This window comes from Alligator mississippiensis, chromosome 2 (assembly GCF_030867095.1).
Source record: "Alligator mississippiensis isolate rAllMis1 chromosome 2, rAllMis1, whole genome shotgun sequence".
Lineage (NCBI taxonomy): Eukaryota > Metazoa > Chordata > Crocodylia > Alligatoridae > Alligator > Alligator mississippiensis.
In genome coordinates, this window is record NC_081825.1 from 271,877,616 (window position 1) to 271,904,754 (window position 27,139).

General features: G+C 42.4%; 1 protein-coding gene across 1 annotated transcript in view; it reads right to left on the reverse strand.

Moving 5' to 3' along the window:
• EML5 (EMAP like 5) overlaps positions 1 to 27,139 on the reverse strand; it is a 231,977-nt gene that overhangs the window by 16,040 nt on the left and 188,798 nt on the right. The window contains exons 30-37 of the mRNA XM_019481686.2: positions 24,036 to 24,134; positions 21,726 to 21,746; positions 18,165 to 18,338; positions 11,560 to 11,768; positions 7,779 to 7,936; positions 3,560 to 3,674; positions 2,776 to 2,964; positions 2,344 to 2,516 (exon numbers count right to left, since the gene is read on the reverse strand). Of these exons, the coding sequence (XP_019337231.1) occupies positions 2,344 to 2,516; positions 2,776 to 2,964; positions 3,560 to 3,674; positions 7,779 to 7,936; positions 11,560 to 11,768; positions 18,165 to 18,338; positions 21,726 to 21,746; positions 24,036 to 24,134 (1,138 nt within the window). The remainder of the gene's footprint in view (positions 1 to 2,343; positions 2,517 to 2,775; positions 2,965 to 3,559; positions 3,675 to 7,778; positions 7,937 to 11,559; positions 11,769 to 18,164; positions 18,339 to 21,725; positions 21,747 to 24,035; positions 24,135 to 27,139) is intronic.

Below are 27,139 nucleotides of genomic sequence, written 5' to 3' on the forward strand. Positions count from 1 at the left end.
GGCCATGGGGCTGGGTGGGACAGCCATTGGGGGGGCTGCACCAGCCAGTGGGGGATGGGGCTAGCTGGGCCATTTGGCTCCTGTGGGGGGCTGTAACCCAAGGGGGGCCATAGCCCCTGTTGGGAGGCCATAGCCCCTGAGAGGGGGCTGTAATCCTTGTTGGGGGGCTGTAGCCCCTGTTGTGGGGTAGCAGAACATATATTCATGTATTCGTGAATTCATTAAACGTGTATTTAGAGCTCACTGTATTATTATGATAGAGATACTGGTAGTCTTCCAAATTGCTTTAACAGAGTGTGTGTGTGTGTGTGTGTGTGTGTGTGTGTATAAAAAACATTGCCCAACTGATCACTGTCCCTCTCTCTCTCTTTATAGTGGTCTTTTGTTTTAATTGTGGAGGAACATGGATTTTGGGGTATTTTAGAGAGTGACTGGGATTTTTTTTTAACAAGGATTTTTCAGTTTTCCAATAGGGAACAACAGAATTCATGCTAGGGAGGTCAGTGGCAGGACCCTGCCTGCTCAGAGCTGGCACCTTGGACCCAGCTGGCTGTGGCTGACGTCCTGGCCAAATGGGGGCAGGAGGTCATGCTTTGACAGTTCAAAGCAGGCCACCACACCCGGAACATCTTCCAGGCGATAGCAGCCCAGATGGCCAGGCAGGAGGCCCACAGGGCAGTAGTGCCATACAGAGGCCAACTCTGCAGCCAGACCCCACTGGCAGCTGGCCCAGAGGGGCAGATGCCTCTACTGGCTGTGCAGTTCCTATCTGGGTCTGGCAGGTGTGCAGCTGGTCACAGCCAGGCAGCAGCCCCCACTGCCAGTCTGCTGCAGTGAGTAAAGGGTACAGGGAACTCTCAGGGCTGCTTCAGCAGTCCAGCTGGCACAAGGGGTAGTGTCCCCAGGTACCAATTGGCTAGGCCCCTGAAGCTCCTGAGAGCAAGTAGCCCTGATCTACTTGCCAGGCCAGCTTTTTGTACTGCTGGGGTCAGCACAGGTGCTGGCCCCGGGCTCTAGCTCCCCCTGGCTGCAGAACTGGGAGGAGCCAGGGAGGGTTATTTTGCCCCAAGTGGCACAACTTGCTCCACAACAAAGTGCATGTCCAAGCAAGTGCTCTGAGGCAAAAAGCCCCGGTTCAAATTTGCACCGCTTCTATTTGACCTGCTGCAAGTCCACGTGCTTGCATGTGCGGACACGCCCTATGAGATCTCTTCACAAAAGCATTTTATGTTTAGTACAAGAGAATTTTGTTTTAGCCAAAGAGTAAGTTTCCAGCCCCTGGATGTGATCTAACCTTCACTAATTTGTAAAAGAAGAGCACAAAAATTTATGACACAAAGAATGAAATGCAGATACAATATGAAATTTAGCAGGACTAAATATGGAGGAATATACACTTCTTAGGAACAACAACAGCTGAAAAAAAGAAGATAACTTCATATATAGAGTAAGGTTTGAAACCGAAATAATAATTTGAGAGGAAGTCAGAAATTGGAATGGCAATAAGGCCGGATAGAATATCCAGCACAGCTTTTTAAAATATACAAGGTTCAGCAAGTGGCAGCTTAACTGTGCTTGCACCTAAATGACAAGGATATTATTACTTGCCCATCTTTTATTACAGGTAATAACTTACGATTTATATCTAACTGCATTTCATAACTCCCCTCCTGATTTTCAAAATCCCTCCATGATCTTCTTCCATCTTACCCTTTTATTTTGTATTCAGCCTCTGCCCTACTCACTACACAACTTCAGCTCTTATCTTCTACCTCCCCACCTTGTGACTCCCAGAAGAGTCACTTCTTCATTTGTAAATCATTCTCTGCATGAGGTTTTTTGCTTCTGTTCACAAGAGGAGGAATTTCTTTTTTTTTTGGATCTTCTCTTTTGGATTTTAATAGACCCCTCTTAATAGATCCATCATCATACCAGTCTCTGGCTAAACTTGCTAACATTTTTTTTTCTCTTTAAGCCTCTGCTTTCTGTTTGGTTACTCTGTTGCATCTTCAGATAATATGTCATTTCTCCTGGTTGTGCTCTATATGGGTGTTATTGCACCAACTCTGTGAACTATTCATTCTGTTCTGTCTCTGCAAAAAATGTATACAGCTGTGTACAATGGATACTGAACAATTTACATTCCAAGCACACATTAAAAAAATTATACTGAGTTGAGAGTGGATAAATATTTTTTTTTAGGTATTTTAGCAAATCTGAATCTGGGGTTTATAAAATAGATTATTCCATATGAAAAAAAATGTATTTTTTAACTTTATAAACTCAGTTCATCTCTCTCAGTTCTACTGAACCAGATTAGATAAATGGCATGAATTTTCTGACCTGATGTCTTGGATAGCTGATCTTCGGTCTCTTTTTTTCCCCCATATTTTTAATGAGGTCACAAGCAAGATGATAAATTCCCCATTTTTCATGCCAATAGCCACCATATCACCTTCTGGGCTGTAACAAACTGTACGAGCTGCATGTCCCAAACTGACTTTGTTCAGCATCTTCTGTGAGAAAATAATGAAAAAAACCACAGAGGAGTAAATGTTTATATCTATGCACATTTCAAAATACCCTTCAACCAATTTAAAAGTGTATCAACTTAATTATTTTCAAAATGAAAGACAATGTAATGATATGTTAGTGTCACTTCTCAAACTACGTTAGGAAAAATAAATTTCAAATCCTCAGCTGTTAGATAAATCTAAGGATCATTTTTGCCAAGGAAAACAGATAGTTGCCTTACCTTACTAGCTGTGTACCTACCTTTTCAGCAATATCCCACAGTCTCACTGTCCCATCTTCTGCGGCAGAAAGGAAAAAATCTCTTGAAGGATGCGTTGCCAGTCCCCAGATAGGACCATCCATATGACCATTAATTAGAATGTTACATGCTGCATTTTTCTCTCCAACTTCAATTATTTCAGCATTTCTTGTCCCAACAAGAATTTTCCCCTTGAACAATAGTGAAAGAAGTACTACTGTTTTACACAAACTAGGGATAACAAATAGCAAGAAACCAACTGTTGCTACAATTCTACCAACAGGGACTGCTTAAATCAGGTAATGAAAGTTAAATTATTTTCTAATGGGAAGATCATATTTGAAAATGTTTTTTTCAAAATCTTTTCATGATTTGAAACCAAAATGGCAAGATTCTAGAAGAATTGTGGAAATATTATATGTCAATTATATGACTACCTGAATTTCTATTCAGAAGACAGATATGAGATATAAATCTGAATAGAGAAATATCAGCCTAATTAGAACTAACATTTCTGAATTGTATTTCTGTTTTTGCTGGAAAATCAGCTTTCTGACAAATTATCCATAGCCATACCAATACCTTTAATTTAAAAGCATGTAACAGTTTAAATTAGACACTACTTAATACTATGTAAAATAAATTGGCATCAACTTAACTTAATTATTCAAATGAATACTCACATGAGCAAGTACCAACAAAGCAGCAACAAACTCTTCTGCATATCTATCAGCTGAATAATAACCCTAAGGTTCTCAGCAGTGTATTAAAGAGAACAAGCCTTACTTTGCCTCTGCAAACAGAGCGAACACAGTCAGTAATCTGTCCTGTTTCCAGTCTGAAGGCACGACATCGCTTCAGCTCTTGATCCCATAGTTTAACTGCTCCTCCTTCCTTTGACCTTATAAGAAAACAGCCAAAACACACAAAGTATGAAAGCCAGCTGAAAAATGTTAATGAATTTTTAAAAATTTTATATAGTGAAATATAACTTCAGTAAAGACATTCTAAGTTTATTCCTTAAAGATTCCTTTTGCTTTGTATAGGAAAAGCTCTTAATATGTAATATAGTCCTCTATAAAACTCTGTAACCAAACAAAACAAATAGAGTTAATACGTACAGAATGGTTAGTTATGAATTGTTTTCAGCTTTTGATTTAAGGATAGATTTGCTTTTCAGTTATTTTGAACCTCTCAATCTCATCCTTCAAAACATACCCACTATTTGATGTGAATTATTGATGATGTACTATACTACTTCTATGAAGCTGACCAACCTGGTTTAAGTAACATTTTTCTTGTTTATTGTCCATGGAAATAACAAAATCAATTATCGACAGGGTTAGTTTCTAGGTTCAGCAGTTTATAGTGTTCCTCAATCCAGTCTCCTCATCCCCATGTTCCTCAAACATGGGATGTTTTTTCCTCTACAACAGTGAATTTAAACTTGGAAAACTCTTTTAGCATGTGACAAAAATAAAATAAGAAACAGACAAAACAAAAGAAACCAACAAACCTGTTGGTTTAGTACTTTAGATTAAAAGTGATGCTATCACAATATAACACTAATTCCAGAAGATGGTGAGAGGAAAAAAAGTAGGAGGAAAGTGGGAATTGGAATTAAAAGAAAAAGAAACAGAAGAGAAAAATGTGAAATGAGAAAGAGAAACCAGAGAATCAGAAATGAGAATCAAATTTGGAGTACATATTCTTAATGACTATAAACAGCACTTATTCAATACCTTTAGTGTGCTAGATGTTTAACAGAACAAGTTACAAATATAATGCCTGCTCTATAGGGCCCCCATTACACATTACAGTTAAGGCATGAATAACTAGGTTATCATGCCTTAAGTTGTGACCCAGCTACATATTCAACCAATTAATGGTGTGATAAAACAAGCAGCAAGATACAAAGGTATTCCACAAAAATGTGTAAAAACTTTGTAACTTGTTCTAATCGTGCTATTAATTGTGTGGCCAAATGCTCCCCTGCAGCTGGGGGCCACATTGTTTAAGGGACTCTGAACCACAGGGGTGCACCACCTGCTGCCAGCCCCGCAGCTGAGGGGCTTGCAGCAGAGAGAACGTTGCCCCCCTGCCCCCTGAGCCTCCCCAGCTGAGGGGCTTGCAGCAGAGAGAACGTTGCCCCCCTACCCCCTGAGCCTCCCCAGCTGCAGGGCTTGAAGCAGGGGCAATGGGAATAACATTTCCTCCAGTATGAGCCTCCTAAGGTGTGGGGCTCACAATAGCAGCAGTGTTCCTCCACGTTGCCCCCACTGCAAGCCCCGCAGGGACATGGGCTCTGGGCCTGCAGCAAGGACAGCGTGAAGGAATGCTGCCACCACTGAGAGCCCCACACCTCAAGGCTCCCAGTGGGGGCAGTGTCCTCCTCATTGCCCTGCTGTAAGCCCCCAGCCAACAATGCTCACAGCGGGGTAAGCATTCGCAGCATTGCATCCACTGCAAGCCCTGAAGTCCATATTTGCTGCAGAGCTTGCAGGGAGGGCAGTGTGGGGAATGCTGCCCCACAAAAACAGTGCATGCCCTTGTGTGTTTGGGACTGAGCTGATGCAGCTATCATCAGGAAGGGAGGGGCAATCTAGCAGCAGTGAGCTGCTCCTTTCACAAGCTGCCAGCTTGCCTGGCCTGAGTGGGCAGTGTGTGTGGATTGCAACCCTCCCCATGTCTCCCCCAGCTGGGGTACTGGGGGTAGCCAGGCCAGGCCCACAAGGCAGGGGGCTCTGATCTACCCCCCACCTCCATCCCAGGCCAGGTGAGCTGGCAGCTCTTGAAAAGAGCAGCTCACTGCTACTGGCTTGCCCGTCCCTCCTCCCCTTCCCTCCCTGGTGACAGTCCCGGAGCTAGGAGGGGTGCTGGAGCTGGGAAGAGGTGCTTCTTGCCTGGCTAGGTAGGCTCAATTCCCGTCCCCCACCACAGGCTATGGGATTGAAGGCGGAGTGCTCTAACTCATGGCACTTTATAAAAAGCACTATGAGTTAGACTGGAGGCCTGAACTTCTGTCAGAGCCCCGTGTTATTCTTGTGTTCTCACTAATTCAGCTCTGGCCTTGTCCATGGGCCTGCCCAACTTTCAGTACAATTCAGAACACCCCTACCTCATAAAGCAGTAAGAAGGAAGGATAGAGCAATAAGACTAAATATCTATTTGATAGGTTGTGCAAGCTCCATGGAAACTATTTTTAATTATACATTCCACTGTCAGTGTTAAAACTAAAGCACATTAAACGGATGATTCTAACTTGTCATGAGCACATGCTGGTGTGTACTTTATACAGACTTACACTGTTCTTAGAGGAGCTATTACAACAGATCCTTCAAAGTCTGTGAACCTAAAGGGTCACAAAGGTATGCAAGTGTATTGCATACATCAAGTTCCCTCTGACACATATGTACGTATCCATACATCTTTTGTTTCTTATTAATAAGAAAGGTTGTGATTTGCAGAATGCAATTCAAGGAATAAACAGGCATCTTTTACTAATTCTGCTGGACAGTAAGTACAATAATGGCCAAATGAAAATTCAGCCTGAACACACACTTTTTTTCCCCTCAAGGTAACACTATTGGGACAAGGAGAACTGCACTTTTTAGCAAAACGTTAGGGGAAATGATTGGGGATGAACCTACAAATACAACAATGATGGTTTTAATTTAAAATAGAGTCAAACTATCTTCAACTTAAGAAGAGTTGCTGTATCACACTGAGGACTCCACAGAATGAACTCAGAGAAACTCTAGTTACTTTATGTGCTGGAATGTATTTAATGCTTCCATCAAGGAATTGTTATGTATTTACCAGTACCTAGTTGGTCGTCTAGCCACACGTAAATATTGTATTTACTTGATTAAAAGATGAATCCCCCAATTTAACATGGAGGAAAAAAAAACCCTTGTCTTGTAATTGAGTATGAGGAAGTGGGGGGCAGGCAACTGCTGCCTGACTGAGTTGGGGTCAGAGCTACAGCTGTTGCCCGACTCCACTGCCTCTGCATACCCTGCCACTCCCCCGCTTGGCCTCAGGCCCCCACTGCACCTTCTCTCCCTGTCATGCCGCTTCTCTTCCTCTCTTTCCCCCTGCTGCACTCCTCCTTAATTTTGCTTTGCACAAGCATGCTATGTCCTCATGGCAGCCGAGAGCATGGAGCACGTGCTCTAGCCTGGCCCTGTAGCAGTGGTGTTGGCTCCAGGCCACTGCTGTAGGGCCAGGCTGGAGCTGTACTTGATGCCCCTAGGCTGCGGTAGGAATAGAGCCTGCTGGCATGGAGCAATGATAAAAGGGAGGTGGAGGGGCAGGTTGGGGGGTGGGCGGAAAGGACAGAAAGAATCAGGAGGTGGGGACCCAAGGCTGCAGGGAGCAGAAGCAGCATGGAGGGAGAAAGTGGGGGGATGGGAGAAGGGGAAGAGACTATGAGGGGAAGGCACAACAGGGAAGGTAAATGGGGAGGGAGGAGGGGACAGGCAACAGCGGGCAAGATGCCTCCCTTCCCTGCTCCCTGTCCTACCACCTCCACAGTGCCTTCCCCCTACTACCTGTCCCCCTACTGTCTGTCCCCCACTGTTCCCTCCACTGCCTGCCCTACCACATGCTCCCCTACTGCCTTCTCCATAATTGCCTTCCCCACTATCTGTCCCCCTCATCACTTTTCCCCCTACCACCTGCAGTAGCATCAGGGATGATCCTCCAATAATTTAAGATGATCCTCCAATAATTAGATTCTATACATGGAATATTATAAAAAAAGTATATAAATGTTTTCATGTATGGAATCTAATTACTTGCGGGGTCATCTTCATTTCAGAGCTGTATTATATTTGGGTAAAGATGGTAGTAAAGACATCTTGAAAAATTGGAAGTAGTTTGCGTATGTGATTAAATAAAATGACTGAGGGTACATACTGAAAGTTAATGACATTAAGTATGTTTATACATTACATAATATCTTAGTAATGTATATTTACATGAGAATAAAAATAAGACTCACGGTCTTTCCTTGCCTCCTGTTACGATCAGGCCATCTCTTAGTGTGGTGTACATTGTGAAAACAGGCCCATTGTGAGCTTTGGCCACAATTCGTACCAATACATTCTCTTTCCAAACACAAACATCTCCACTGATGGTACCTGTAAATGTCAAGTTATTCTGAAAAGGGGAAAAATATACTCATCATATAATTCCAATTGAGGCAAGAGAAATAAATACATTAAGAAATCATAATCTATACTGAAGGTAGATTAGGGTTTTCTTAGCATCTGGTATTAGGGTAGCAGACCAATGGCAGCTCATGGTGGCATTTTATTGGCAGAGGAAAGAGGCAGGCAGAGATTCCCAAGGTAAAGAGTAAGCATATGCATGAAAGACTTTAGTTCTAGTCCCTTAAAGCTGTCACCTGTGTTCTATTCTAGCAATATAGGCAAAGGATGCAGCAAAGATCATTCCTGGTTTGTGATGTCCAGCCCTGTAGGCAGCATGAATACTATGTCTTTATAAAGGAAGTTAAGGTATAGGATTCAATGGCAGGGGAACCTCTCTGCACCTTTACCCCATCATCCCTTTGCACAATCATGAAATAGTGAATTACAAGCAGTCAATGTACTAATGATGCATGTTACTGTTGCTTACCCTTCATTATGCTACTGACCTTATCTACCATATTTACTTGCATCCAAGACAAGTTGTGTGCTGGAAGAAAAAACATGGGGGGAAAAAAAGCTTTGTTGGGCAGGGTTTGAGAGAAGCAGGTATGGGGGCAGAGTGGGGGGAATAGACAACAAAGGTTAAGCACAGGCATGGGGGAGGTGGGACAAAAGGTGTAAGGGACAGGCACTGAAGGGGAGAAGATGCCAAGGATTAGGCACAGGCATAGGGTGGGGACAAGGGTTACAGGAGGCAGGGGACAAGTGGCAGGGGGGCAGGTGGAGAGAACAAAGAGGTGTGGGATGCAAGGGGCAGGGGTATGGCCCCTTGCCCCCACTGTTGCTTTCTCTGCCACAGTAGTGGGGGAGACAAATTTGGATGGCTGTCCACCGATTAGATTCTATACCTGGAAAATTATAACAGATTTATAAATTTCCAAGCATAAAATCTAACTACTGGGGAGTCATCTTAAATTCAAAGTCATCTTGGATGCAGGTAAATATGGCATTTATATGGCCCCAGCACTGTAGTATTTGAGCTCCTCCCAATCTTTAATGTAATTATCCTCACAAAACTGCTGTGAGGTGGGAAAGTGCTATTAGCTCCATCTTACAGATGGGGAACTGGTGCACAGAAAGACTATGTCAGTAGCAGTTGGGAGCCTAAATACCTTTAAAAATCTGACTCTGTGGGCACTAACAGATGTGCAGCTCCCTGCTGGAACTTATGATATCTCACAGCAAGGGCCATGAGTTACAATGTTCCCCCTGACCCAACAGATGTTTGCTGCTGGGTTCAGCAGGGCTGGGGGATTGAGTCCAATGATCACCCCTCCCCGCGGTCCACAAGATCGCCCAGGGGCCCTCCCCCCCGGTTTGTGGGGCTGGTTGGGGGGGGGGGGGGCATGTGCCCTCAGACTAAGGTGGCACCAGTCGTCCATGAACCCAAGGTCCAAAATCCCAGACCAATTGCTCTTCCTGCCTAATCCCTGTAAGAGGTAACGTTTTAGTCTGTTTACATTTGTCCACTTAAAAAAAAATCCTTCCTTCAACCTAAAAATGGCATAAAATAGGAAATTTAATATTTTTAGTGACATGATTTTACTTCACCTGACAAAAAAATATTAACTTTACTTTTCTAAGAAAGGACATGTGTACTGTGCACAGTGAAATGCAGATACAATTCCCCAAAAGGAATCATCCATTTATTCCACTGACAATCTGAACAAAATCTACCATTTGTGAATCTTTACAACACTACTAAAAACATGTTGTACCCATTTAGCACTTTTAATGCCAAGAGATCCTAATTCATTTTTCAAATTATCATTTGCAACCAATACAGAAATGCAGCTGATTCTATACGGGAGTGATATAGCTGATTGACAGTTAAGTGTGTCTACATGAGATGCTTAATGCACCAATAAATTAATTCTACTGAGCACTAGCACATCACAGCAAAAGCTGTGATAATGTGCAGTAGAATTAGTCTATTGCACATTAAGTGCCATAAAAAGACCATGTGCCAGTACTACTGTGCATTTAGTTAGTATCTCATATCAGAGGTACTAAACTTAATGCACAGTAACAATGGCACATTAATGTATGTGCAGATGTGCCAAGTGCACAGTAACCCTCTCACTATAATTAACGAAAAGGGAAAAATCTATCTGAATTCAGAGAATCCAATTCAGTATCCAACTGAAACTGCAGCATGGAGCTAGCCAGAATGAATATATGTGTGTGACCTGAAAGCTGCCACTGACACCATCTTCTTTATTTGTGAAAAGTGGCACATGCGTCTTAAACTGAGCTATTTAGATTTGTATCCAAAAATAAAAGAGGCTGCCAGTGGCCTAACTGCTTCCAGCTGGCCTACAGTTACCCTTATGGTTATGGTTATCTGCCTAAAACCAGCAGCTTTTGTCAGTTCCCAGAAGGCTACTTAACAGCATGGTATCCTGTTCAGGAATAGGACCCTGCCTGCTGGCTTGTGGTTTCCTGGCTCCTGTCTGCTAGTTCCTGGTTCTTACCCGCTCTTTCCTTGTTCCTGTCTTCAGCCTAGGTCCCTGCTTCCTGATTTGCTGGTTCCTGACCCCTTTGCTTCAGTCAGGATCCATGCTTCTGATCCCCTGGTTTGTGATTTTCTTGGCACCCTATGCTTTCTGGCCTTGACTACACCCTGCAGACCTCCACAAGAGGCTGCCTTTAGACGAAAGGGAACCTCCCTGTGCCGCCTACTTGGAGGATTCAGGCAGGGAAGAAGCAGCACTACCACAAGAGCACCTCTGTCCATTTCTGCTGCTGTCTGCAGGAAAGTCTGCATCTTCAATGAATATAAACTGTGAGGATCTGAGAGTTTATGTTTCATCTGACTGACAGCACTTCTAATACATGCCAGCATAGTCACCTAATTGCACCAGGCAACTGAATAAATAGACTTGAAAGCTAAGGTGGTACCTACTGAAGCACCAAACTTCTTCCTCCACCATCATATGCTTCTCTTGGAGGTCTTCCATCCAAGTAGAGTTTTGTCTCAATACTTGAACAAAATGATGAACTTGCAGTCTGAATGGTATAGCTCTTTCTTATACCTTTTCATAAATTTCCTATACATGCCCAGACTCTGAATTATTCCTAACTGGACATTTCTTAAATATTGTTTTCAAATATAAATATGGATTGAAGGTGGACATTTATTGCCCACGTCAAAACTTCTGATAGGTTTTTTTTTCCTTAATAACATAATAAAATTAGACTATACCTGGATATTCTTAGTTACCCGAAACAAGTACATATAAAGTTTGGTAAACACTGGAAATATCTGAATTTTTATAAAACTTATTTTCTAAACTAGTTACTATTAATAAATAAGTGCTGAAAATAATAAAGTGGGTTAAGTGCATGGTTTACATACTCATCAGCAGACTACAAAGACCTATTATATGACTAACCTAAAACAGGAAAATCAGGACAAATATCTTGTTTTGAGGGGGACGGGGTGTGTGTGTACACACAGACATACGTGTGCACACATATGTGCATGCACATGTGTGCGTAACCATACACATGGCAGCAAAAAGAATGTTTTTATCTATGCATTTTAAAATAGTTCATTAAGTTACATACAGCTCCAAAAGCTACGGAGAGCATAGTCTGCATCCGGGCATCTTCTATTGAACTCAGTAGCCCCTTTTTACTAAGAAGAGCTCTTCCAGCAAGGGTCCAGAATCTCACATGCTTTACTCCCACTGAAACAAACTGTGTGTCTGAATCTGGTCTAAATTCTGCTACAAATATACGCTGGTTATGACCTGCTCGGCTGGCAATTTTGGCACCTGTCAAAAAAATAGGAGATTTTGAACTTGTGACAAATATACATTCTTTCCAGAACAAAACTCTCTACTTTGGAGTGTGATTGAGCTGTTCAGCCCCACAACTGTCAAAAAGGCACCCCAAACCCAAACTGCTTTCCCTGTATGTGGCCTGGAATTGCATACACAAACATTTTTTAAGCCCTGGAATAGCATAAACAAACACATACATGTACCAGAGTAGGGAAAAATTCAAAGCTAGAGAAACAGATACTAGAAATGTTGGATAAGAGAAATGAAATGAGACTTGAGAGGAATAGTGGAATATGATCCATCAATCAAGATACTATCTGTTGAAGGTCTGTTTATAAGCTCCAATTTCACAAGGTGCATAAGGGAGTTAGGAGCTCAATTCCCATTACATTTCAATGGGAGTTGAAAGCCTACCTACCTGAGGCTTCTCTGAAAATCCCAGCAGTTGCACCTACACAAAATATGTAATGTGTACCAGATAGAACATCTTTAAAAAAAAAAAAAAGAAGCCTGCAGAACAGCTCTTATTTTTTTCTCAGTACAAAATGCAGAAACTGATTTTGCTGGATGAGTTATAAACAGGGATCCAGGTTTTCCATTTCCCACAGAAAAACAGAGAAAACCACAGATTCCCTGTTTTTATCAGAGAAAATGCGGATTTCCCTTTTCAGCAGAGAAATCCGTGGATTCTCCGCTTTTGCAAAGAGCTCTTGCAGGCTGGAACAAGCCTGCAAGAGCTGATTGCAGAAAGGGCAGGAAATCCCTAGCCCTGCCTGGAGGGGGAGAGAGCGGTAGAAAGGTAGGGCCTGAGCCTCTGAGTCAGCCAAGGCCAGGCTCAGGCTCAGGCTCGCCCTTCGCCCCTGGATCCTAGAGGTAAGTGGGTCTTGTGGGCTGTGGGGCAGGGCTGGGGAAGGTGGCTGGGGGCTGAGGGAGCGGGGGGTGCTGCCGGCCCCAGATGGCACACTGCAGCCAGGTACAGGGCCGGGGGAGTGAGGGCAGGAGTGCCCCTCTGCAGGGGGATTTACAGGTAAGTGATGCGGGGCGCGCATGCGACCTGGCCGGCTGCCCGGGGGAGGGGGAGGCTGGCATGTTGCCGGCTGCACAGCTCCATGGCCAGCTCTGCGGTAGCGGCAAGGGATGGTGGCTGGGGGGCAGGGGGGCTTGCACGCAGCGGCCACTGCTGCTTACCTATAGGGCCATGCCAGCACAGATGGCCGATGTGTATAAAACCTCCCTGTGCTGCTGCAGAGCCATGCCCGCAGAGCTGTGCGGCCGTCCACAGGGTGGCAGCAGCAGTGTGGTGGTGGCTGGGCAGCATGCAGACATCACCACCATCCCATGCTGTGTCGCGGCCATGGCCACCACCACGCTGCCACTGCTGCCCTGCAGCCAGCCGTATAGCTGCAAGCAAGGCTCCGCGGCAGCACTGGCTGCATGGGGAGGTTTTGTACGCAGCGGCCGCTGCTGCTTACCTGTGGGGCTGTGCCAGCAGTGACAGCTGCTGCATGCAAAACCTCCCTGAGCCACTGTGGAACCGTACTCAGAGCTGTGTAGCTGGCTGCCTGACGGCAGCAGCAGTGGGGTGGCGGCTGTGGCCGCAGTGCAGGATGGTGGTGGGGATGACTGTGCCGCCCAGCCACCACCACACTGCCGCTGCCCCCTGCGGCTGGCCACACAGCTCCGAGCATGCCTCTGCGGTGGCGCAGGGAGGTTTTGTACACAGCGGCCATCTCCACTGGCACGGCCCCACAGGTCAGTGGCAGCAGCCGCTGCGTGCGAGCCCCCCCTGCCCCACCAGCCACCATCCCTCGCTGCTGCTGCAGGGCTGGCCACGGAGATGTGTATCCAGCTGCATGCCAGCCTCCCCCTCCCCTGGGCAGCCGGCCGGGTGGCATGTGCACCCCGCGTCACTTGCCTGTAAAGCCCCCTGCAGAGGGGCACCCCTGCTCTCACTCCCTGACCCTGAACCTGGCTGCGCTGTGCCACCTGGGGCCGGCAGCAGCCCCCACTCCCTCAGCCCCCAGCCATCTTCGCCAGTCCTGCCACACAGCCCCTAAGACCCACTTACCTCTAGGATCCAGGAGCAAAGGGCATAGCTCCGCAGTGACAGCACTTGCCCGCAAAGCCCCCTCTGCCCCCCAGCCAGCACACAGCCACCACCACCCCGCACCGCTGCAGACCCATGCAGCCGGTCGTGGGGCATAAGCAGCAGTGCAGTGGTGGCCACTGCATACAAGCCCCGCTTTCCGTCCCCCAGCTGGGTGGCATGTATGTGGCCCACACATGGTGGTTGCCACCACACTGTTGCGCCCTGTGCCACTTGCCCACAAAGCTGTGCGGGTGGCCATGGGATAGTAGCACAGGGTGCACTGGCAGAGTTGCGGTGGCAGTCTCCATATGCAAACCCTGTCAGGTTGGCCAGCGTGTGTGGCCCACAGAGTGGCACCCCTGCCCTGACCCCCTGGCCCTGCTCCTAAGAGTGGGCACAGAGGCACACTCCCCCGCTTCTTGTTCTACCTCCCAGCACCTTCCCTTTCCCCCACCCTGCCCCGCCCCGCCCCTTCCCCCCACACACACTTACCTGCTGGGGTGGGTGTCTGTGTGTGCCTCTGTGTCTGCATGTCTGTGCCTGTGTATCTGTATTTTGGGGGCTGTTGTGAGGGGCATCAGCAGGGCTGTTGAGGCTGTGCGGGGGAGTGCGGGACACCAGCAGTGCTGGGGGGGTGGGGTCCTTTAATTTTTATCACGGATTTGGGGTTTTTAATCAGAGAATTTGCTATTTTTAATCAGAGAAAACCAGGATCCCTGGTTATCAGGCAGTGCCTTTGTGAAATCAAGAATTCTTCATTATATCTAAAGATACTAATTTGTGTATCCACATCCTAAGATAACCTATTGTGAGGTAAATGACAGTGTGGACTTAATGCACATCAGGTATTCCACAGTAACTTCCTGAGAGCACACTTGCTATGTTAGATAGCTTTTCCCTTGGTGAAAGTGGAATAAGCTATCTCTCAACTTCCTGCACTGTAAGAATATGCACCCAGAGTCACTGACATACTACTCAGTGTAAATTTGCACCCCATCTTATTTAGTGGTAACATGTTCATGAGCCCATAGTCTTAAACGCACTGAAGCTTTGTTATTACCCAAGGAGAAGATGAACAAGGCTCCCTGAAATACTTTTTCCTTTCCAGGAAAAGCTCAATAGCTCTTAGCTACCAAGTGGAACCATATACATTCTGAAGTCCAACTTCTGAGTGGCCAGGGGATGGATGCCATATTCATAGATGCTAGGGTCAGAAGGGACTTCAACAGATCTTCTAGTCCAACTCCCTGCCTAGGCAAGAAAGAGCGCTAGGGTCAGATGCCTATAAAGCCTTCTCTTAAAGACCCCCAAGGTAGGGGAGAGCACCACCTCCCTTGAAAGCCCATTCCGAATTTTGGCCACCCTTACCATGAAGAAGTTTTTCCTGATACCTAGCCTAAATCTGCTCTCTGTCATTTTGTGACCATTGTTCCTTGTTACCCCAAGAGGCGCCCTGGTGAACAGAGCATCTCTGATCCCTTGCTGCACCCCACTAGTGAATTTGTAGGTGGCCAGAAGATCACCTCTCAGCCTTCTCTTGCTGAGGCTGAAGAGGTCCAGGTCCCTCAGTCTCTCCTCACAGTGGTTCGCCTCTAGACCCTCTCGAGTCTATCAACATCCTTCTTGAAGTACGGCGCCCAAATCTGGATGCAATACACCAACTGTGGTCTGACCAATGCCACATATAGGGGAAGTATCACCTCCTTGGTTCTATTTGCCAAGCGTCTGCTGATGCACGATAAAGTGCGGTTAGCTCTGCTGATGACTTTCGTCATACTGACTACTCGTGTTCATCTTGGAGTCCGCTATAACTCTGAGATCCCTTTCCGCTTCTGTGCTGCTGAGAGGATCACTTCCCAGCCAGTAGGTGTGCTGGATATGTTTGCACCCTAGGTGCAGCACTCTGCACTTGTCCTTGTTGTACTGCATCCTATTGTGTACTGCCCACTTTTCTAACCTGTCTGCCTGCAATCGTTCCCTACCCTCTGGAGTGTGCACTTCACCCCACAATTTAGTATCATCCACAAACTTGGACAGAGTACACTTCATGCCCCCATCCAAGTCACTGACGAAGATATTGAAGAGTACAGGTCCAAGTACCAAACCCTGCAAGACCCCACTACTCACATCCTTCCAAGTCAATACCGACCCATCTACTACCACTCTCTGGGTGCGACTGCTAAGCCAATTTGCCAACCACCAGACCATGTAGATATCTATATCACAGCCTCTTAATTTATTTATGAGAATGGGATGAGATACCATATCAAAGGCCTTGCTAAATGACATCCTGCACCTAAGCATTTTGTGAACCTGTCATAAAATGAAACCAGATTGGTCAGGCATGATCTACTTGCTACAAATCCATACTGGTCTCCCTGCTGCATTATTTTTCCCACTGGACTCCCCCAGATACGATCCTTCATAATCTTTTCAAAGACCTTTCCAAGGATGGAGGTAAGACTGACTGCAGATGGATGCCATATGGGCTGTGGGCCCCCAGGGCCTCCGTACCCATGCAGGTCCCCCTCCTACCATGCTGCCCTGTACCAGAGGCCCTGGCTGCCAGAGCAGCAGGAGCAATGGGAAGGAGCAGCAGCTGAGCAGGAGCCTGCAGACCACATATTAATGCCTTGTGGACCACCGGTTAGGCAGCCCTGTACTAGAGGATAAGCAATTCGAAGACGGATTCCTGAACTGAAATGGTATGGTTTTTCCTTTGTATATCATGTATTCATGCTCAACATGCATCAGTCTCTGCCTGACCTGATCTGAATAATTGCTACCATCAGTGACCTAACTAGGGTGGGCCCTTTCCCCAGGTGCTGCTTTATAGCTATGTGCAAGAATACTGGCTGCTGGGGAGCCATGGCAGCAGTAGCCCTGGTGCAGGAACCTGTGCCACAGCAGCAGCAGCCTGGGTCTTTGAGTCTAGTAAAGCTTGAGCATTAGGCCTGGGAGCTGTGAGTGAGGATTGCTCTTACAGTTTTTAAGAATGGATTAGATAAACACTCAGAGCTGTAACTGGCCAGAACTTCACTGAGAACACTCCACCCACCCTCTGTACCTGCTTTGCAGGGCTCTAGCTCTGGACAGCCCAGCAGTGGGCATCATACAGGAGCAGCTGCTGAAGTTGGATGCTGCTAGCGGGAGATGGCACCTCATTTTCTTTTTGCTGCAGACAACTCTGTCGAGTGGGCAAAAGGACTCCTGTTTTCAGCAGCAAAAAATGGGGTGTCATCTCCCCCCAGCAGCAACAAACTTCACTGCTGCTCCTATGCACTGCCACTCTTAACAGAACTACATTTCCCAGAACATCCTTCACTCACTGACACAGTCCTGTGCCTCTGCTGCTTGCTGCCAGGGTTAAAGCTTGAAAGGCAGGAGGAGAAAGAGCAGATGAGGTGCTGCCCTTGCTCCATTCTGGATCCCCACACCCTCTTTAGGCATTGCTTGTGGCTCACATCCAATTCACTCACCCACCCATCCTTATGCAAACACTTGTCTAAGATGGATTAGATATGGATCTTCCTACCTTGAGCAGGGGGGTGGACTAGATGACCTCCTGAGGTTCCCTCCAGCTCTATTTTTTTGTGATACTATCACTTCTGATAGATTTTCCTTGGCCAACAGAGACATTCAGATGGGGAAGGAGTCTGCAGTGGTAACTTTGGGTCTAGGTCTGAGTACAGACTTTCCAGATAAGAAAGAAAGGAGAGAAGGAGCAGGAACATGTAGAAGAGAGGGTGATAAAAAACCCTAGGGGTTCCTAATCCTTGAACCCAGAGTGAATCTGTTGGAACAAAAGTTTACAGTCCCTATGATAAAATTCCAGGGACTGGATAGAAGACATTGCTTAGGCATCAGATTATCGAGAATTTCAGCTTTTTTTGAAACCTTTGTAGTTGGAAGTTCACTCAAGTCAGTCAATATCTAAACTAGAGGATTCCTTCTGGGTGTAAAAGAAAACTGTAAATATTTCTAATTAGCAGGAGCAAAGAGAATTGGTAAGAAATTGAATGAAAAGTAGGATTTGCTTTATAATTTGAAATCAAGGATTTTTCATATACAATTTTTACAAAGAAAGCTCAAAGGAAATGCCTTCAGCAGTTATTAAAACAGTTAAGTACAGCTAGTTTATGCTTACTTGTAAAGGTTATAAAACATTTACATGTAAAGCATTTATTATCATTCTTACCACCTGAACACTTGTATTTTTACATTGCAGGCTTTGCATGTACTCTGAATTGATTCAGAGGAAATAAAAATATAGTCTACCAAGACAAATGCTTTCCTACCTTCCTGCCACTTCCAAATGGTTATGGTGTGTTCAGGATCCAGCCCTACAGAGAGAAGAAGTTTGCCCGTGGCACTGAAACTGACTGAACAAACTCCCTTTGAATGGTAGCATCTCAGTACAGACAATGTCTGTTTGCTCATGGCATCCCACACGTGGATAGAAGGAGCTGTAGCTAAACAAATATAAAAACATCAGTTATTTGTTATATATTTAAACTGTATCAAATTTTTTTGGTCCTGAAAGCAAAAAAGGTTTTTAGTACTAAGAAAATTAAAGTGGTTTGGTTAAAAAGGAAGATATTGGCCTCTACTTTATAAACTGAATTTCTGTGAACAAAATCACTAGAGGCAAGTTATGTTGTCCTACTTAGACTTTGTGACTAACCCCTCTCTCCAACTGCTGCTTGACTTTAGAAACACAGCAGAGCCCCTTATATTGGCAGTCCATTCTTCCTTTTATCCCCAGGCCACATATAGACATTCAGTATCTCCTTGGAGACTCAATGCTCTCCCACTAAAAACCAAGAATGTACAGATGTTCAGGATTTTTCTCATAGAGCAAAAATGGCCACTCCAGGAAAAAAGATAAACTAGGAACAACCTTGGTTAAATCTCTCCCAGGATAAATTCTCCTGGGAATTTGAATACCTGTACATGTTCTTTTCTGAGAGAAGCCACAACATGATTCTCAAGCAACCCAGAGCGCTTTGCTCCTGTTCCCCTCAGGGAGACCATAGCACTCGCTATACTCTTGCTGCTCCAGCTGAGCGGAGAACAGAATATGCCCCTTCATAATCCCCACATCATGCTACAGGGAAACAGACTAAATCTGAACAGTCTGGTTCAGTCAATTGGCCTGCCCTGTGCACTGCTCTCATCTGTCTCCAGGTAAACTGAGGAAGCCAGCAGAGCACTAAAATGTGTTCCCAGCCACCCCATGACACAGCAGCATCAGCATTGCAAGCTCTCTGCTCTTCAGGAACTCAGCATTTGAATGTCTGTTCAGATGTCTCCAGGTAAATTGTCTTGGCCTGATCCACTAACTTAGAAACTTAGAACTCTGAAGCACATGTTCTCTAGATGTTTGTAGCTTGTCAATAATGTAATATCTGAGTGGGGTTTTCAGATGAGATTTCTACAAAAAAATTAAAGGACAAAAGCAAAGTCTCTATTTCTCCAACATGACCATCAGTCTAAAAGTGCAGGCTACACACAGCAGTACATCAGCTGAATCACTGGCTAGTTTATCAATGTAGAAGAACAAGGATATGTTCTCTGTGTGTGTTATTTCAGTTGAAAATTCTTTAAGATACAAGAGTATTATTATTATTTGCTATTTCTAGAACAGAAACACCTGGGCTCTGCAGAAATCCCAAAGATCTATGTATCACTTGCAATCTGTGTAGTGCTAGAATGAGGTTGTAACCATGATGGTCTAGGAAAAATGCAAGAGGCTATGTGTGTGGATGACATTTTATTGGACCAACTGTATGGCTGAGAAAGACAAAGACAAGCTTTCAGGTATAAGTGCCCTTCATCAGGTTTCCAAGATTGATGCAGATACATTAGGCCTAAAGAGTAAATGAAACAAAGGTTTGTGTAAAACTCCCTACTGTAAATAAAAACAGGATACAAGAGAAATTATCAGGTTGCCAACAGATAAGAAAGATGCATAAAAACCTGGTAAGTGGAAGAGCAAGACTGTTTAGAAGGGTCATTATCACCTGTGAAGTGCAGAGATTAGTAAATATCACCATAGATTATAATGGGCCATGAAATCATTACCTATGTTAAGTCCGGGGTTCTTATTGTCCAACAGGCTAATTACTTTGTTACTTTGTTCACAGGCTTGTCTTTTGAAAGTTTCCCTGGAGCATGAAAACCGCAATGTTAGACTGTGAAAAATGTTCTGCCTGTGTTCTAGTGCCTCTGTCCATTATCTTTTTTCTGTGATCGTTCATTCTGGTGCTTAGTTCTTGTCTGATTTCACTCATATAGTTTCCATCAGGGCATTTGGTACACTGAAATCCTTGCCTCTTTCAATCTGTGTCTAGAATAATGAGGCCCCAATCCAGACTGCATGTGAGATTTTTTTTAAATGTCCTTATAATTCAAAAGTCCAAGTCTACTTGAAAATCAATAATAATCTTCACAAAAGGTGAAACTGCTCACAAAACAGTCAGGCTTATCTAAGGGTGGAAAAAGATGTTACCTTTCCTCACCTTTAAGCTGCCAAGCAAACAGATATCCATACCCCTTGTCACACCATGAATGCCCAAAATTTGTGGCTGTGCCACATATGGTAATAGATTGTAAAAACTTTTAGCGACGGATATCTGTTTGCTTTTGTGGCAGGAGAGTGCAGGCAGCACAGAGCTGCCCATGCTCTCCAGACACTCTGGGCAGGTACTCTGGAGGCTTGTGCGGCCCAATCCTGGGCACCCTTATGATTCCTAGGCAGTATTGGGCCTCAGGTCCCTAGAGCTCCTGCCTGGCTTTCACCTCTTACAGAGAATATAATGTGGTTCCAGAAACTATATAGGTTTATTAAAAAATATTTAAAATATTAATATTTTTTCAAATATTAAAAAAATAGAGTAGTTCTGTGGGGAAGATGGAAGAGAAAGAGTTGTTCCCAAGCAGAAGTAGCTGGAGTTACTTATATACAGCAGTAGAGAAGTTCCTCCTGAACTCTTATGCACAAATACCTTATGGTTGCCTTTTACATAGGAGATGTGAGTTGGGGAAAAGCTCCTTTGTGTTTTTCCTTCCAGACCCAGAACAACCACAATTTGACATATCCCAAAAAGTCAACATACATTTTAAAGTTTCACCATGCCTCTGCACAGTTAAATATTTTTAGTAAAACATAGAAAGTATCAGATTCAGTGTGTACATATGAACATACATTTATGCATCTCTGTGTCAGATGTATGACAAACAACATTACAATGACTACCCAACAATGAATGCACTCACACATGATGGTGATGGATCCTTAAGTTCACAGTTAAACATTTTTTTAATTAAAAATAGCTCAGTCAAGACTGTCAAAAGACCCAAAATGATGCATCACAAAATTGAACTGACATCACAATCATTTTGGATCACTGGGAGTATTTGCAAGACAATCATACAGTAGATGTAAAGGGTGATTGCTTTATTCACTCAGTCACCTAGGCCTCCTCAATTGAATTATATAAAATAAATGCTAGCTGTCAGCCCCAATAACTTCTGTCAAAACTGCATGCCTGTACAGGTATGCTACAGAAGCAATATGGTGTTAGGAATAGTTTATCATTGGGCAGCAAGGAGGGAATACGTTTCAGCAAAAATAGCTTTAACATTTTTAGCAGATTGATTTTTGGTAAAAGAAATGTTCTACTCTTACATTTTACTGAACTATTGTAGGTTATGTTCAGTACTGAGGCAATACTATGATTGATATAGGATTTTAATAGGCTTCAAATATTTTCACATAACTTATTGCTCTATAATTATGTAGAAGACCACTAAAAGCCTAATTATACCTGAAGATGTTAAAATTTTATTTCCCTTACCTGACATATCTGCTGAGTCTCCTGTAATGGAAAAGCAGCAGAAAAATAATTAGACCAAGAATAAAATAAGTGCTAAAGAAATATATGCTACATAAAGCGTAATTTCTTAACACACACCTTGAGGTCATCTATTTGTATTATTGCAGCCCCAATACTGCTATTATCATTAAAGTTGAACTAATAATTATTGATGTTTAATGTGTGTTTAAAGTCATGTCATAAAGTACAAATTAGTAGGATTAATATTTTGTGTTCAATTGTTTGATCATTTTGAATTACAGAATATAAAAATGTCTTTGGGTTTATAGTCAGGTCTTTTTTGGCTAAATCTCTAAATGAGAAGCATATTTTTCATGTTTCTGGCATGAAAAAAGATCAATCGACATTTGAACACAAATAAAAATTCGGCTTGGGTATTGATAAGCAGCCTGATCCTAAAAAGTGTGGACTATCCTCAACTTCCATATTTCAGTAGGAAGGGTGAATTATCAACATTATAAAGGATCTAACCCAAATTAGAGAAATAGCTAGGTATTTTGCATGATATTGATGATGATAAATTCATACAGTATATAGAAACTGATCTCAAATTTATTTCAAATGCAATTTACAAAGACTCCACTGTGATACCACTGAAACTTGAAAATCCATTAAAATAATATTTCTGCAAATCTTTGTAGACTGCATTATGTTGAAACTATATTGATTCAAGTTATAGAGTGGTTACAAATAACAGTATCAATTAAACATATGCATATGACTTTAGTGCCTGTTCAAATTTAGAAACTGTTCTGATGAGAGAACATCTTGATTTTATTTCATTTTTTAAACTTCCTTTTCTCCTTTCAAATTCCTGGCATTATTTACATGAAAATGGTTTTATTTCTAAGGAGTCATTAGATCCTGGTCTTAATTGCTCAATGCAGGGTATAAAACAAGCACCAAGCAGAAGTCATCCTGTTACAGGACACACAAACATGTGTGTATGTGACACACAAACATGAAGTGCCCTGAGGTTCCTTGTGTGTATAAAAAAGCATAGAAGAACATGAAATAAGCCATAAGAATCTGCATGTGGCAGCATCTCCTAAACCAGAGGGGTAAAAATAGAATCAGACAATAAAGAAATAAAGAGGATCAAATGACCCAGGGGCAGCAATAACTGTTTTCATGTGAATATTCTTGCCAATACATCGTATGTGAAAAGTGTCCAGATAAAACTCCAATTAAATGTTTTTCAGAAGTTTTGCATGAAAGAGGTGGGAAAATGTGAAAAGCCCAGAAATACAGAATTATGACTGCCAGATCACTTGTGGGAACCATGCTATCAATCAGTGAGAAAATGTTTATTTCAATTATGCAATTATGCAGCTACAGTAAATGAACTCTACTTGTTTGGGTTTTTTTGAAGTAACACACTGTTACTAAAAATGCTGAGTTGAAAATCACATACACTGCACTGCTACAAAATGCTACAGAAACTGAGGTCTGGCAGAGGAGACAGCATTTAGAATTATCTGCAGAAAAATAATAAATCTACTTATGTTAAACAAATCTGTCCTTTACATTTTGTTGGGTCTAAAACATGCATTATTCATTGCTAAAAATATTCAAATATATGCAACATTGGTTTGAACTGTGCAAATAACCAAAGATTTTGTCGTGCTGTATTGTGTAGACTCAGCAGTGTTGATTTAACAATGTGGCTGTAAGGTGTTCTTTGATTTGGTGAATTTACATGTCAATTTTAACTTTATTTTGATACGTTTTTAATAAAGCCTAGATTCTCATTGCATTGGCTCTGTTTAGACGATTAGCAACATTTAATATGAGTACACTAGTTATAGAGACTAAAGACCTTGCTGGGTGGGATAAATGCACTACTAGTTTAAAAACTCTTTCTACTTAAGATAAAAAACAGGGTCTTTTATTGAAATGTTTTTCACTTGTCTCTCTTTTTATTAATAAATAATTATTGAGATTATTAGAAAGACTGGACAAAAAGATGATGTCCTAATACAAGTTGGATATTAAGTAAAAGCACAGATGAACTCAAATGAGGCTCAACATTTCCAAATTTTCTCTTTGAAAATACTTCAAACGAAAAATAATCTTTGCCTATTGGTGGCCCCTCCATAATTTTAGTTTAATTTGATTAAATTACATTCAAACAAAAAAATAAAGAGGACAGGTAACTGAGTAACACTCATGCAAACGGAGATAGCATAATCAAATAATCTCTGTGTTTGAACTCAGATGACCCTAACATGCTTATATGTTAATTTCTTTTTTTTTTAAATACAAACATACCTACTTGGCCAGTTGCCACAATGTTGATAAATTTGGGGTGCTGATTTACAGTGAGGCACAAAATATCATCATTATGTTCCTGGTAAAAAGACTGAGAGCCTACAATAAAAAAATAACAACATGGTGCTTGTTAAAATATATAAACATATTTGAAATTTTAAATCTTTTTAATGTTTATTAGCAAATGACATAACGCTGATTTCATAGTCCAAACAAAAAAATTGAGAGTCAGGGACCCCTATGAGTACTAATCCTCAATCTGATACACCCCTCAGTGAGGCTAGACAAGGTCCTTAAATTCTCTGCCTCATTCTCCTATAAGAAAATTTAAATAAGGGTCAAATTTGTCCCCAAAGTGACTTTAGACTTCATTATTGTTACATTAACAACAAAAAAGGATCACAAATAGTTGTTTTCTTATGCAGCTGGGGTGCTGTTTGATGATTAGTGGACACATACATCTACAGGAGATGCTACTTTGCAGTGGTTATTGCACAGTAGCCCCAGTGAATGCCTTTTAAGTGACACTACTGCACAGTAGCCTAACACTACTGTGCAGTAGCGTCTTGGCATGGTTTTTGCCATGCAATTGTACTGCACAATCAGCACCTCATGTAGATGCACCTAGCTGATATTACATGGATCTGACTACTAGGACTCTTCTAGATATTCAGGTAAACGTGTGATAGGATCTAATGTGCATGGCAGGTGGCATGATTGTGGGATCCAACATGAGATCCTATCATGCTTTATTTCTGGTGTAGGGGGAGACTCATCAGCTAATGGGGCTCCCACCTATAGGGGTGCACTACACACTGCAGCAGCTGGGAGTCCAGCAGCTGAGTGGACTCCCAACCATGGTGCCACCCCATGGGCTGCTGTGGATTGGAGTTGCTTGAAACACTGCCACTGATGGGAGTCTCTCATCAGCTTACAGGACTCTTACCCCTGGGAGCCCATGGGATGGTGTTGTGGCTGGAAGACCCCTCAGCTGCTGGACTCCCAGCCACTACAGTGCATGGTGCACCCCCACAGCTGGAAGCTCCATCAGTTGATACAGCTCTTAGCCATGGGGGGCATAACTATGCTACACATGCAAATTAGAGCTGGATAGAAAACAGCTATAAAGTTAGTACATGTTTTCCTGCTCTAACTTTATATAGCTGGATGGACCTTTTTATGGTGTGATTGTTAATTTGCATGTGTGGCCTGTCTAAATTAATTATGCAATTAACTAGGTAATTGCATAACACATGTAAGGTGTAGAGGGGGCCCCAGTCTACCTTTTTATTTTTCTTGCTCCAAAAAAGCCATAAAAATTGCACTTATCTTATTCAAGAGGACAATTTATAAACTGGTTCCCTTCAGTCTTGACTTCTATACTTGAATTTTTGTACATGCGAAACAAATACCAAATTAGAATTCTTTTATACTTGAATTTTTGTACATGCGAAACAAATACCAAATTAGAATTCTTGCAGCTCAGATTGTATTTTGGGGTTTTTATTGCTTTGAACCCTTTATGTTCTTTCCCTTTTGTTTGATTCTCCTGTGGGACTTTGTAAAAGCAATAGGAATTCAAGGTCTTTATCTGTAGTTATAGACTTATTTTTTCTTAAGGTTGAGCCTGAAAACATGAGGTCAACTTATAAATTAAGACATTATGGTGTATTTAAAACCGTTGTGAAAATGAAAATCTATAAATATAATTCTAGTGCACCCCACTTTAGAAAACAGTTCTGAAAACGTTCTATGTACTATACTAAAAATACATGTAATAAACTTTACATTTGAAAAATAAATAACAATAAATGTATCTATAGAAAATGAGTGATGTACTTATAATAATGTATAATGCACAGTAAATAATGCATCTGTCAAAACCATAGTAAATCAGTCTACAGAAAAAGTGCAATGGAAAAATTACCTTAGAACATTCATACACATGCTAAGTAAATATATCTTCTGTGTCTTTTGTCAAAAGTCAAAATATATTTTTAAGCAGTTCAGTCTTCTTAAGTGAACATTTTTCAAGGTAAAATGCTCTAAAAGATCAACCTAGCTGGTAACTTATATACTTATTGAGCATCCACTATATAGGAGGCTGATTGACAATATGTTGTAATCAAATTTTTTCTAAGTGAGATGGTCTGACAGATGACACCATATTTCCATTTGATAAAAAAAATAGATGGCAAAGAATAATATGAATCATAGCTGATACACAGAGACACTAAGTGCTGTGTCACTTAATGGTCACAAAAAAGCAATTTTCCTAACACAGAAAGGAAATAGAGTAAGAAAATATATGCCAAAACAAACACTGTTGATTGTAAGCAACTGTTCTTTCCTTTCTGATAAAGGGACACACTTAAAGATCACAAATTTACTAGTAACACATCTGTAGATAGAGATAAAGCTTTTCTTTCACATAAGCTAAAGATATGACAAGATATATGTAGTACTAAGATACTGTAATATTTCTGTGCAGTGTTGACCTGATGGTGCTTTACAGACTTGAATCACTGAATAAATCATCTGTATTTTCAAACTACAAATAATAGTAGAGAATCACAAACCCTATAAAAGGCTTAGTCTACAATGTAGCATTGACAATGAATGCAATGAGTATAAACATAAGGTATAGGAAAACTGAAAAATGAGACACTAGTTCAAAAATGGAAATTAAAAAAAATAGACAATATAAAAATGTTAAAACCTTTGTAAAGTATTCCTAAAATAGGTTTTCTGTAATATATGGAAAATATGATGCTGCTGTGCAACATGAAAAAATTCTATTGGAGCTTCATATGGACAATATGCATAGCTAAATAATGTGACCACTGAAACACATTTACATGTTCATGTCTTATTTAAGAAAAGTCAGTGGAAATGATCATAACAAATTAATTTATATTCTGCCTTCCTTTTGAAAGAGCACAAATGAACTATGAGGCCCTACAGAAGCCTTCACTATACATGTCATTTACCCAAATTTGTTCAAGATACATTCCAATACATGTTTCATATGCCTATCATTTTGAACTAGTTTAAGAGAAAATTCCTTGCAGAAATGTGTAAATCATAAAAGTTTTAAATTTAAA